Source organism: Pyxicephalus adspersus, chromosome 10, assembly GCF_032062135.1.
Source record: "Pyxicephalus adspersus chromosome 10, UCB_Pads_2.0, whole genome shotgun sequence".
Lineage (NCBI taxonomy): Eukaryota > Metazoa > Chordata > Amphibia > Anura > Pyxicephalidae > Pyxicephalus > Pyxicephalus adspersus.
This window is the reverse complement of record NC_092867.1, coordinates 11,241,537-11,253,889: the sequence shown is the minus strand read 5'-3', so window position 1 is coordinate 11,253,889 and position 12,353 is coordinate 11,241,537. Positions and strand designations below refer to the sequence as shown.

Genomic DNA, 12,353 nt, shown 5'->3' with positions numbered 1-12,353 from the left:
TAAAAAAGGGGTTGCAAATCACAGACGGATGCAGGCAATAACACAGGAGGAGGAGAGGACTCTGCCCAGAGGAGCTTACTATCTAACAATACAATCCAATGGCATTTTGTTACCTTGTTTTATTTGCTAACTTTTGCGTTTAAAATTTCCTTTGAATTCACCAAAGGTTTGACTGCATAGTTCAGCTGTGTTTATTGCATGCACACTGTACCTGACAGGAATGCCAATTCACAAAAAAATACTTTTAAAGTACAGCTAGCTTCTACTGGGTGCCACCTCCAATTAGGAGAAAAACTATGAAAACTAAAGTCTCTTGATAATAATTTCCCCCCAAAAAAGTATATTAAAATTCGACAGACATGCAAATTATTGGTAAAGGGATTATTCACCTTGTTGCAAACAAGTCATTTGCTTTAGGAGATTCTCTAAACATAGCCAATGTCAGGCTTTGTTGTAACAGCTCCTATTCTTTTCAGGCATTTCAAACCACTTTTAATCAGATTTTAAAAGAACAGATGAAGGCAACTTACCAACTCTTTTAAATGATTAAACAATGTAAATAGAAACTGCTTGCAGTAGGTTGCATTTATCTGTTCAATCGTTTTTGCAAATAAAAGCTGTGAGCCCAACCAGCAGCAGTGTCTGATGGCAAATAGAACACTCGCTTATTATCTGTACACGTTTACTAAAGGTAAATGCAGATTGGTAACTAAGAGTACCTGCACATTTGCAAAACCCTAACCTGAAACTAATTTCATAATAATCATAAAAAACAATGTTGTTTCTAGCTTGGCAATGATATTTGGTCTCACATTTCTTTATTCACAGAATATTTTTCATGGAAGTATGTCCCTGGATCAGTTATACTTTGCACGGCCTGGACCTGGGTTTTCAAATTACAGATCACCTATACAAGGGCTTTACTTGTGCGGCAGTGGATCACATCCAGGTAAGATATTATTTATGATCTGAGCTGAAACAATAAAAGTGGTGAACAAAACAGAGTAGCATTAGATTTGTATGAAACCCATGCTGGCCAAACCAGTTTGGCCTGTGTTATTTGTAAACTCAAAATTTACAACCTTCAACTGCAAATTTCCAGTAAATGGAATTGTATTAAAGCATTAAATTTTGGATACTAGTTCTGTTTAAATGAAGAAGAATATCAACTGCTTGCTGTGTTTTCTTTTGGCTTGGATGAAATGCAGGTCTTTGGTTGTCCTGAACCAGTGTGACAATTCTGGTCACATAATGGGATTACACTTACATTGTGTACTTAAAAAATTGTATGAAGCAACACTGATTACCCTGCTTTAAAATACTAGTTGTCAATCTGTGACAATGTTCCTATATGTTTCTGAAATGTCTGTGTGACTAACCTGAGACAATAATGCAGTTTAAGAGTTTAAACTTTACTTGCTGCACACTAGTTGGCACCAGACACCTTACATTTTTGAAAGATATCAGCCGTGGTAGGCCTGAGGTAATTTTAATATTATACATTTCTACCTTTCTGGTATTCCATAGATTACAGCAGGGGCCACACTTTTCAGAGCTATTACTGTTGTGCAGTTTGCTAGGTGGCACAGTGGAACAGACATGAAATTTGTTAAGTAAAACTCATTAATCAACCTAATTTTACAGTTGTTTCGCCTTTTGTAATCAGCATTTATTGGGTTTATATATAAGCAGTAGCACATATTTAGAATTATGATTTAGCTGCAGTATACAAGTGGCAGGCTTGTAATGGATAGGATTAAAGACAGTTATGCTTTCAGGTTGTTATAGCTGCACAATCATATGTACTTTCAGAATGCAATTTATTTTTACTTTACTTGCTTGGCAAATGAGCTACTTTCCGTCTGTCTATAGTAGAAAGAGTAGGCTGCTAACTTGACAATGTTGAGACATCACAGCAATCCTACATGGATATACATGTCAAACAAAATAAATGCAAGCACTTTACTCCCTCCTGTTGTATGGATGCCCTTCTGGCTAAGCTGACTACTGTTTGCTGTTCAGTTGTAAAGCCTCATACAGATGTCAGATGATTGTCGCTGGTAACCATCTTTCATGATCCTTTCCAGTGATAGATGGATGAAGAAGCGCTGTGCATAGCACGGTTCTGTTAAATGGGGAGGGGGTGGGTGGGAGGATGAGCGAGCGGCACCCAGCTGTTTTCCCCTCTATAAGATGTTACAGTGGTCATTTCTCATTGGTCTTTCGTCAATTCGATATGGCGGACTGGTGAACAACATTGAGGGACCACGGGACACGTCAGATTTTTTCCCTCGAGATGAGCATGAACATTATCTCAGGCAGGGATCATCTAATGTATGTAGGTAGGTAGCTTAAGCCTCCCATAAATCCTACTTAGAAATGTAAATTTATTCGTTGATTTTTCAATGTTAGCTTTTCTCCTTTCACTTCAAGTTTTTATTTGTTTCACAGTTCATCCCAATTGTGATGATAGGAACACAGTGCCTTAAACATGCTAGATCCCCTGAAATCTTCAAATAACATTCATATTCTATAAAGATTGACATGGTATAGTGCATTCCTTAGGATGAAGGCATTGCCCCTCCTAATGGAGAAGGATGTTTGCACCTTTTGCACCTTATGTTTTTACTATTTTTCTGTATCCATGCGTTCTGGTCTTCTGTAAATGCAAATCTTTCTGCTGGAGCTAAAAACCGTTTTGTTAGCTTTTTCCAATTTTACGAAGTGAAGGAAAGTCTACCTATTGGGCACACAGCAGTAAAGACTCCCCCACTAGCTGACATTGTAATTTAAAGAATACATATCCTTTCCATGTACACATATCCATTGCCCTGCGCTTTACATATAAAAAAAAAAAAAAAAAGTCAATTGGATTTAGGTTTGGCATTTACCATCTGTTAAACCTATTGAACTTGGGCCACTTCGTGCCTGGCTCGATTGGTCTGTTTAGGACTCTGTGAGCCATGCTAAGTATTTCTAAGGAATAGCACCTCCCAGACAAGAAATGCCATTAACTTTTCTATAAACAGGTGATGGGCAAACGATATTTAACTGTGGGAAACCACCATTCAGATTTGTATACGTATGCTTATATTGAAGTTATTTCTTCTGACCTACACTTTTTTTTCTAATTCTGCTTCTAATGCATTACTATCCTGATGACTTTGTAAAAGCTTAGTCTTGTGAAACAGTTAACATTTCCTGTGTTATTTTTATCGAAGAAAGAAAAATATGTGTTTACATGGCAACAAGCAAGAATGCTGATTGCATGAATGATTTAAGCTGATATACTGAATGTTGGTTTTGGCTGATTTTAGACCCTATCTGGTAACATATTTCTGTCAATTTTCTCCTTTTATTGTTTATTATATGAAGTGAACAAAAGTAAAACTGTTTTAAAGATGATGATTTCAGTTAGGCCTTGTGTATGGCAATTACATTTTATTTATTACTGCCATGGATGTGCAGTTTACATGCAGATACTGCATGTTTAAATTATCTACAGTATAGTTTAGTATGGTTTTTGGACCTTATTATTAAATAAATGTACAAATACAATGGGTCTGATTTATAAAAGCTCTCCAACGCTGGAGAGGATACACTTTCATCAGTGAAGCTTGGTGATCCAGCAAACCTGGAATTGATCTGGTCTAGGATTCAAAACATTTGCTAGCAAATTACAAATGACTTTGAAGAAATCCATTCCAGGTTTGCTGGATCACTTTACTGATAAAAGCGTATCCCTTCCAGCCTCCATCTGTTTTACTAGGTCTGAGGATGATTAGATAAAAAGGGCTAGGAGAGCCAAAGTTTTGTAACATTACAATGACATTTACTTGTAGATGTGGAACAGTGCAAAGTACATACATTATTAGCTACACGTATCATTTAGATACTGAAAGCTGTAACTAATAAATGGTACCTCAGCAATGACAGTTCATTTCCCTTTTTAGTGATACTCCAGCAGGACACAGTTGGGAAATAGTGGCATATTTCTTCATGCTGTTGCATTATGCATTGCACAAATTTTATTATGAGATAAAAAAAAAAACAGTTTACGGCAGGAAAGTGTATTTCTGGTATGAATTGTTACGAATATATGGGCAGCTAATAAATTATTATGACGATTTTTTTTGGTCTCCCTTTTGTTTTAAAGCATAAATGGCCTGGATTTTGTTTTAATGAATATTTTAATCTGAGTATTACATATAAGATGTTAAAAAAAAAACTTTCAATCAACCCAAATAATGTCTCTGTTCCTTTACATTCTTTTTTTCTTTTTCTTTTACATTCTTTACATTCATCTTGGTTGAGGAGAAAGCTTTTTTTTTTTACATTCCCACTTATTGGAACTGAGATGTCTCAACTAAATTTCTGTTTCAGATTTCCTCCCTGTGATAAGTTAAGCTACGATAATCGGCATCGGCCAAATATCGGGCGAAAATCTGCCGTGTGTACAGTCGGTGTCGTCCATCGTCCGAACGACCGACCTGCCGGATCCACGGACGATGGACGACGACCGATCCTAATGAAAGGGAAGGGGGAGAGCGCGCAGCAGGGTGCCGCTCCGTCGCTCTCCCCCTCCCCTCTCCATAGAGCATGAACGGTGCTGTATGTACAGCACCGTTCATGCATCGGGTAGTCCCTTGTCGTTGGAAAGGATCGTGTAAGATACTTTCCAACGACAAAAATTGCAAGTGTACGCAGCTTTACGTTTCACCCTCTATAGAAAAAAAAATAAAATCACCGATATATATGATGTCTAATATTCAAATATGATAATCCTTTCAGCAAGTAATTGAAAAGACTGTCGAATATGTTACAGGTAAAAAATTGCCATTTAAGCAAAGAATTCCATCAGGAACCCAGTGCTACCTGGAAGAATTATGTTTTTATAATTTAGCATTGGTAAACTTTAGACATTGCCTAGTATGTTTTAAAAATATCAGTACTTTACCTATATATAAAATAAGAAAAGAGAGCAAAATACATATTTTTTTCTCAGATCCTAGCCTAAAGCCATGTACACACTAGGTAGTTACTGTCACTGACAAACAATTGTGAATGTGTGCAAACCTAGACTGTGTACAGAGGTCCTGTGACCTAATTAAGTGATCTGGCATGGAAGAATAAATTGTTTTGACTGGAACTAGGCTTTCAATAAATACAAATTAAAAAGTAGGAACATCTGTTGCATGTGGCATTGATATTAATGTGCAAATGAATGCAAACTAAGTCATTTTTTGAAAAACATTAGAATCTGTTTAAATAGGTTTTTTAAGCTGTCTTAAGTGGTTTAGGTTCTGGAGATCCCCCTTCCTTAATATACTGCTGTTTGAAGCTTCTTTCAACATGCAGCAATGATCTAAGCTGAAGACAACCTATAAGTGTTTGTAATTGTATAGCAGCATAATTTTTAATATTAGCAATAAACATGCCATGCGACAAATGTAACATTTTTTGGCTCTTAATGTTATGGTCCTGTCAGTTTTATTATCTGTATGATGATGTTAAAAGTTTTATTTAAAAAAAACAGCAATGAAAACATCCTGTGCATTTTTAGTATACAAGCATATCACTCAAAGCAAATGTCATAGAAAACATCTGCTTAGAAGTTACCCAAATGTAATTTCCTTCTGATGTTACACTTAGATTGTAGCCCCTTTCCTTGTTTATAAAATCCATCCCTCCCAATAAATAAATGATTGTAATGAAAAACTATACTGAAGAAGAACTCTAATTTACAAAAGAAATCATAAAAGTTAAGTAGCGATGCACCTTGCCTACTAGGGCTGAACCCCCTCAGATACTTATACATCTCCAATGCTATGTGTTAGCTATGTGTTCAGCAATAGCAAATCTTTCTCTTCAACCAAGATCTCATCATATAAATGCCTAGACATCGGGTCATGTGTTCCGTAACTGGTGATCCTTCTCTTCATCCAATATCACATCATATCATGAGTTCAGAATTAGTTGATCTTCCTCTTCAAATTAGATCATATCACAAAAATGTCTACGTATGAGGTCACGTGTTCAGCAATGGCTTGTTTTTATTCTTCAACCAAGATCCTATCACCAAATATCTAGGTATCATCTAAATTTCCAGCAATAGGTAACCTTCAACAAAGATCCCGTCACATAAATGTCTAGACACATCAGGTCACATGTTTAGCAATTGGTGATCATCCACTTCAACAATGATCATCTAACCAAATGTTAAGGCATCAGATCATGTGTTTAGCAATAGCTGAGCTTCATCCTCAACCAAGATTCCTTCACATGATTGTATAGATATCAGGTCTTAGGTTATGCAATGGTTGATGATCCTCTAAGACCAAGAACATTTTACCAAATGTCTAGGCATCAGGTCATGTGATCAGGAATAACTGAGCTTCCTCTTCAAGCTAAAGCATATCACCGAATATCCAGGCATGAGGCCATTTCTTCAGAAATAGCTGATCTTCCTTTTTATCCTAGATCACATCATTAAATGTCTAGCTATGTGTTCAGCAATAGCTAATTTATCCTTTTTAACCATGATCCCACCTAATACACATGTAGACATCAGGCCACTAGTTTAGAAATGGCTGATCCTCCTCTTTGACCATGATCACATCACATATATTTCTAATATATGTGATGTGATCAATATGCAATAACTTATTCTCCTCTTCAACCTAAATCATATCACCAAATGCCTAAGCATCAGATCATGTGTTCAGAAGTGGCTCATTTTCCTCTTCAACCAAGATCATATCCTCCAATGTCTAGTCATCAGGTCATTTGTTCAAGAATGTCCGATCTTCCTTTTCAACCAAGATCGTATCACCAAATGTCTAGGCATCAGATCATGTGTTCAGCATTAGCTGATCTTCTGCTTCAACCTAGATCATATCACCAAAATGTTTACATATTAGCTACGTCTTTACCATTGACTGGTCTACTTCTTCAATCAAGATTATATCACCAAATCTAGTCCAGTCTTCTAGTTGTTTGTTTTTGTGTCCAGCATTTGTTACAGAAAAAGTAAGAATGTTAGACTGTAGATAAACTGTTTTTATTATTATCCATCTCAACACGATCATATATATTAACATTTTAGTACAGGCTCACTTTGAGAGGGAAAATGTTACCATATTACCTAAATAAATGGTTATGTAAATCTTTCAGACATCCTAGCTTGCTGTGGTCTGTAGACCGTGAAAAAACAGTGAAACCGCTTCCCATAATACACAGTGTTTTAGCAAGACAAAATATGAGGCTCTTATGATAAATCATTGTCAGTCATTTTAAAGTGGAACTCCAGCTTGAGACAATATATTTTTTTTCTAGTTAAGCCAGGAATGAATAGACCTATTTCTATTGTCTGTCCCCTCAATGTGTAACTTCTCAAGTGCCAACAGTACCAGCAAGTTATAGTAAACTTTATTTCACAGGGTGAACATCAGCATTTTCTATTGACATGAGACTTGTCCTTAGTAGTTAAACAAACTAGTTTGGACTGCTGTGGTGACTTAGTTATTGCCTTTTGAAAATTAGGGGCCTGAACACAAAGCTATGAAAGAGGAATATATGCCACTGTAACCAGACTAAATGATAATTGATGATTTTTGTTTTAAAAACTGCAAATGATGATCCCTGAGATTTCTCCTGCACACAAATCTAATGCATATTGCCAAGCTGCAACATTTAACAAATCTTAGTTGCCACTGACTCATTAAATATTGTACATACAAACAAATGCTAAAGCAGCGGTCGCCAACTGGTGGTCTGCAAGAAAATTTTGGGGGTCTGTGGCTCTGGTCAGTGCATCCCCGAGCAGGGTCAGGAGAAGGACCTCGCTGGGGGGATGCACCGGCCAGAGCCGCAGACCATCTACCCTGAGCAGTTCTCAGGCTCGGGGAGGTGTGCGGGCTGTGTCCCTGCACACAACCTGCCGACTCTTCCATTGCAGGATCTGATGCAGGTTATGTCATAAGGACGTCAGTCTGGGGGAGGTTTCTCTCCCTTTGAGTGACACCCGGCTCCCCGCACATGCACAGTCGGGAGCCGGTGATTTTAGTGGTCCGCGGAAAAGGTTGGCCACCGCTGTGCTAAAGAATCCAGACTTCATATGCTTTGTAATGTAAAGAGAAGTAAACCTAACCAGTTAACAGCTGCTGCTGTGTAAATTAGCTTTATTTTATTTTTAATTCAGAAACTACAAGTTTAGACAATGTCTCTGCAATATATGCTTCTGTTAAATTCATATTTTGAAGCTCATCTAATCCCCATTTTGTTTCTTAAACCACTGTGATTCATAGGCAAATGCCACATTTATTGTCTTCATAAAATACCAGCAGCTTCTTATCTCTTGCAGCCTTTTTTAGTCTCTTACTGTCTTCATGTACTCACTCCAGAATTGGCTGTGGAACAGCTTTAGAGACAATGATGGACCACTCCTTTGCATTGTGCGATGACACCATTGCTTTTGTGATTTCCATCAGGCATGTGATAGGGTGACAACACAAACGTTTTTGAAATTGGGCCGCGCGTTCTTTTAACAAGAAGTATTTCCAATATGACCTTCAGAAGCCTAAATAAACAGGAGTTTTAAAATAACATTTGTAATTACAACTTTCTAAAGCTTGCATGGGCATTTAATTAATGGGTTTAGATCACTTTGAATTGCTTTTAGCATTCTGGCCATTAAAATTAAAAGAAAAGCATATGAGTAGTCAGATTATGCAACCAATTTTTTTTAATCAGCTGTTTGGAGTACATAACCAGTTTTTATATGACTGCATAGCTGGGTTCACACACGCTCATGGATAAACAAGGACAGTAACGGAAAGGGAAAAATAAAATCCAGAATTTCCAGCATTGAACGTATGCTGCTGTGCTCTCACCTTTCACTTCCATTACGATTGTTCGTGGTCCATCGTCCGTGGATCCGCCAGGATGGTCGTTCAGACGATGAACGACGAACTCTGTACACGTGCAAGATTCTCGTTCAATATCGGCCCTGAGCCAATTACACGTGTGTACCTAGCCTTAGTTATTATGTTTTGCAGCTATATACCGCTATGTTGTCAGAAGTGATGGAGGCTTATATAACCTATGGTTATTGTAACATATATCATTAAGACATGCAAAGATAGTAACTACTTTGATAAGAGAGCAAACACTGATAGACACTGACATACATACATACATACAACAATAATATCAGGGTGTATGGTTCTTAGGTTCAAAGGGCAAAGGCGGGCAAAGGCAACCAAGGAACACAGCAAACTGATAGAGAGTCATGGGGACACAATATTGAAATTAGTCTGTGACATATAAAAGAATATTGGAATATGTGAATCTCACCACACTCTATAATGTTGCAGAGGATATACAAGAGTGGGTGCAAAGTATAATGATGTAAGCTTAGGTAAGCTAGGAATAGCTTAGAAGGTAAGATGATGGTGGTAAGAACGTAAGATGATATCAGACAAAAACAAAATCAGTGTATTGGTAGCAAGGGGGGTATAGTCAAACCTATACCTATATATCAAAGTGACCACTGTTGGGAACTCCCATGCATTTATAGTCATTGTGAATGACTAATGACAGCATCCCGTCCAAGATGTGTGCCAACAAGGCTGCAGAGGTAAAAAATGATGGACCTGACCCGACACTATAAGCAGAGGGACCAGTGACTGCAAATTCCCAACATTTTAACAGGCGGCTCTGAACACATTCACTCCTGGACTGGCACCACCATACTTATAACTTGTACCCCATATATATAAATATATATATATTTATACATGTATACATACATACAAGGTATACATGTTTTAGTAATATTAGTATTTTATATGAAGTTGATTATTAAAATTTGTAGGAAATTATACTGCACTTTCACTTGCATTATGATTTATGTCCTTTGTGTGGTTTCTGAACTGTCTTGTGTTGATATATTATGCTATCTTGGGATGTAGCTTTTTTTTTTTTTTTTTTTTGCTCTATTGCACTCATCTAATATTTTTCTTTGCATTTTAGGAGGAGGTGTCATGGGAGCATCAGGACGCAACGCAGCTTTAGTCGCTATGAAAGACCTAAAGCGAACAAGTTAATTAAGTTTATAAGTCACCTTTACCTGAAATTTAAAGCATTTTATTTCCTAAATTTCAATATAAAGAAACTATTTTTATTTGTCTGTTGTGTGTTTTTATTATATAATGTTTAATGCACCCACCATCATTTTTTTTCCAAGGCTTATTTGCTCTATTAAAGGGATGAACCATAAATGTAAGGTGATCACTACCTAATACAAGTGAATTGCACATATATCAAACTCAAATTAGGAGTGATTAAAACATCATCTTCAAGGGGCCACAAAATGTAACTGTTGCCCTCCCTTTACAAAATATGTGCTACAGCCCCTAATTACAATTGCATCTCTATTTACAGTTTTCCCTTAGACTTGTCCTAAAGTCTCACAACTACCAGTTGTTGCTGCCAGTAAAATTATTCTGGGTCATTAATGCTTTCGCATTGCTTGTGAATTCTGAACAATATTGTCACCCTCTTGTATCCTATGCTATGCCTGTTTGCATGACAGTGGGGACGTTCACCATTGCCGGTTTACATCAAATAGCTTGTGAATCAGCAGCTGGTCATGGTTGTGTTGTTCTAAAAAAATGAGCGAGTGAGCAATGTCACCCTAAGGCATAAAGTGTGTTGGTAGCAGAGTCACCAGGTGAAAATAAAGTGAAAAAAAAAAATTAAAATGCGCCAAGAACTAGATACATATTTAATACATCCTAAGTACCTGAGGTATACAGCTGCCAAATTTTGTCAGAAAATGTAGGAGAATAACTGGGCCACTTTTTTATTTTAAAGAGACATGCTGCACTTTGCCCATAGATTTTGACAGCTCCAACAAGCAACCAGGCAGGTAAGAATTCTTTTCCACATGGGACATCCCATTTCGTTCTACAATAAATAGCTGCCCGAGCACAAGTTTTCGAAATTTAAAGCACTGAGGGTTGCAAAGAAAGGGGAGGAAGGCATTGCCTAATTTATCCATGTTTGATACATTCTCTCTTTAGGTGAGGCTCACACTATCCTCTCACTGTATATCATTTCCTACCTAAACCATGAATTGAAAATAACATTTCATTTATTTAATCATGCTCAAGCAAAACTGTTTTGTTTTTTTTTGCCTTGGCACCTGATTAAGAACTAAAAGTGAACACACAGTATTTACCTGGCTTACTAATCTAAGCTATTACCTTACATCACTTTGCTACGTAAACAGTTGTTACACCTTTAGTAAATAAACTCATTTATGCCTGAGGTTTGTTAATAAAGAAGTGTAAAGTCAGAGTATATATTACTTCCGTATTTGGTTTAGTTATGTTTTTTCACAGATTTCAACACATCTATTTTTGGACACCTTTAGAAGAAGAAAAACTTGCAGGTGTATAAACCATACGGACTGCTATTGTTTTCCATTTTTTAAATAATAAATGTGGGCTTTGACACACTGAAATAAACATAAAACATTAAAATTCAAGTGGCAATATATATATTTTTGAACCTGTACTGTATATATGTCATTCATATATATATATATATATATATATATACATACACACAGTACAGGTTCACAAATCCGGCAACCTCCGGACCAGAAGGTGTGCCAGATTTTCGAAAATTCCGGATTTTTGAAGGTTATATATGCTGTATATTTTAAAATGAAACAACACTAAAGGAAAATCAAATTTAGTTTTAATGTTCACCAACTAAATAAAACAGTTTTACAAAATTTTAGTTCAACTAAACAAAATAGTGTCTCTATTGTAGTGAATTTTAATTATTACTGTACCCATGAATAGAAGCTATTCTAATAGCTAATAGCAGATAGGGTATCAGGATGATCATCTTCATGACTGACAGTATCCTCAACAACAGGAACAGCTTCATTTTATGGAGGAAAAGCAAGACCTATAATGGCTTATTCTGGAATACAGCGCCATCAAAACATAAACAGCGCCTCCAGAAAACAGTGTAAATTTGAAAATACGCTCCAAAATCCATGCTGGAAAACAATTATTGAAGGCAGGATTTTTGAATGTCGGCTGTATTACCACTTGAATTTAAATGTTTATATATATATATATATATATATATAGTAAAGTTTTGTGGTTATTAAACCTTATGTTTATTTATGCATTTCTATTCTATTCTGGCCATGGTTAGAAGGGCAACAAATTTTGCATTTACTTGCAAATAAAACTAAGCTGTGGTTTTTTCCATTTAGGCACACTGTTACTATATCCAACTTTTGATAGAGGGATTGGCAAAGAAAGGAAGTG

The 12,353-nt window shown here is 36.5% G+C and overlaps 1 protein-coding gene across 1 annotated transcript in view; it reads left to right on the top strand.

The window, feature by feature from the left end:
* Positions 1-10,187, top strand: part of PYROXD2 (pyridine nucleotide-disulphide oxidoreductase domain 2) — a 38,449-nt gene extending 28,262 nt beyond the window's left edge. Inside the window, exons 15-16 of the mRNA XM_072424831.1 lie at positions 829-949; positions 10,033-10,187. Coding sequence (XP_072280932.1) covers positions 829-949; positions 10,033-10,106 — 195 coding nt within the window. The 3' untranslated portion in view covers positions 10,107-10,187. The remainder of the gene's footprint in view (positions 1-828; positions 950-10,032) is intronic.
* The last annotated feature ends 2,166 nt before the right edge of the window (positions 10,188-12,353 follow it).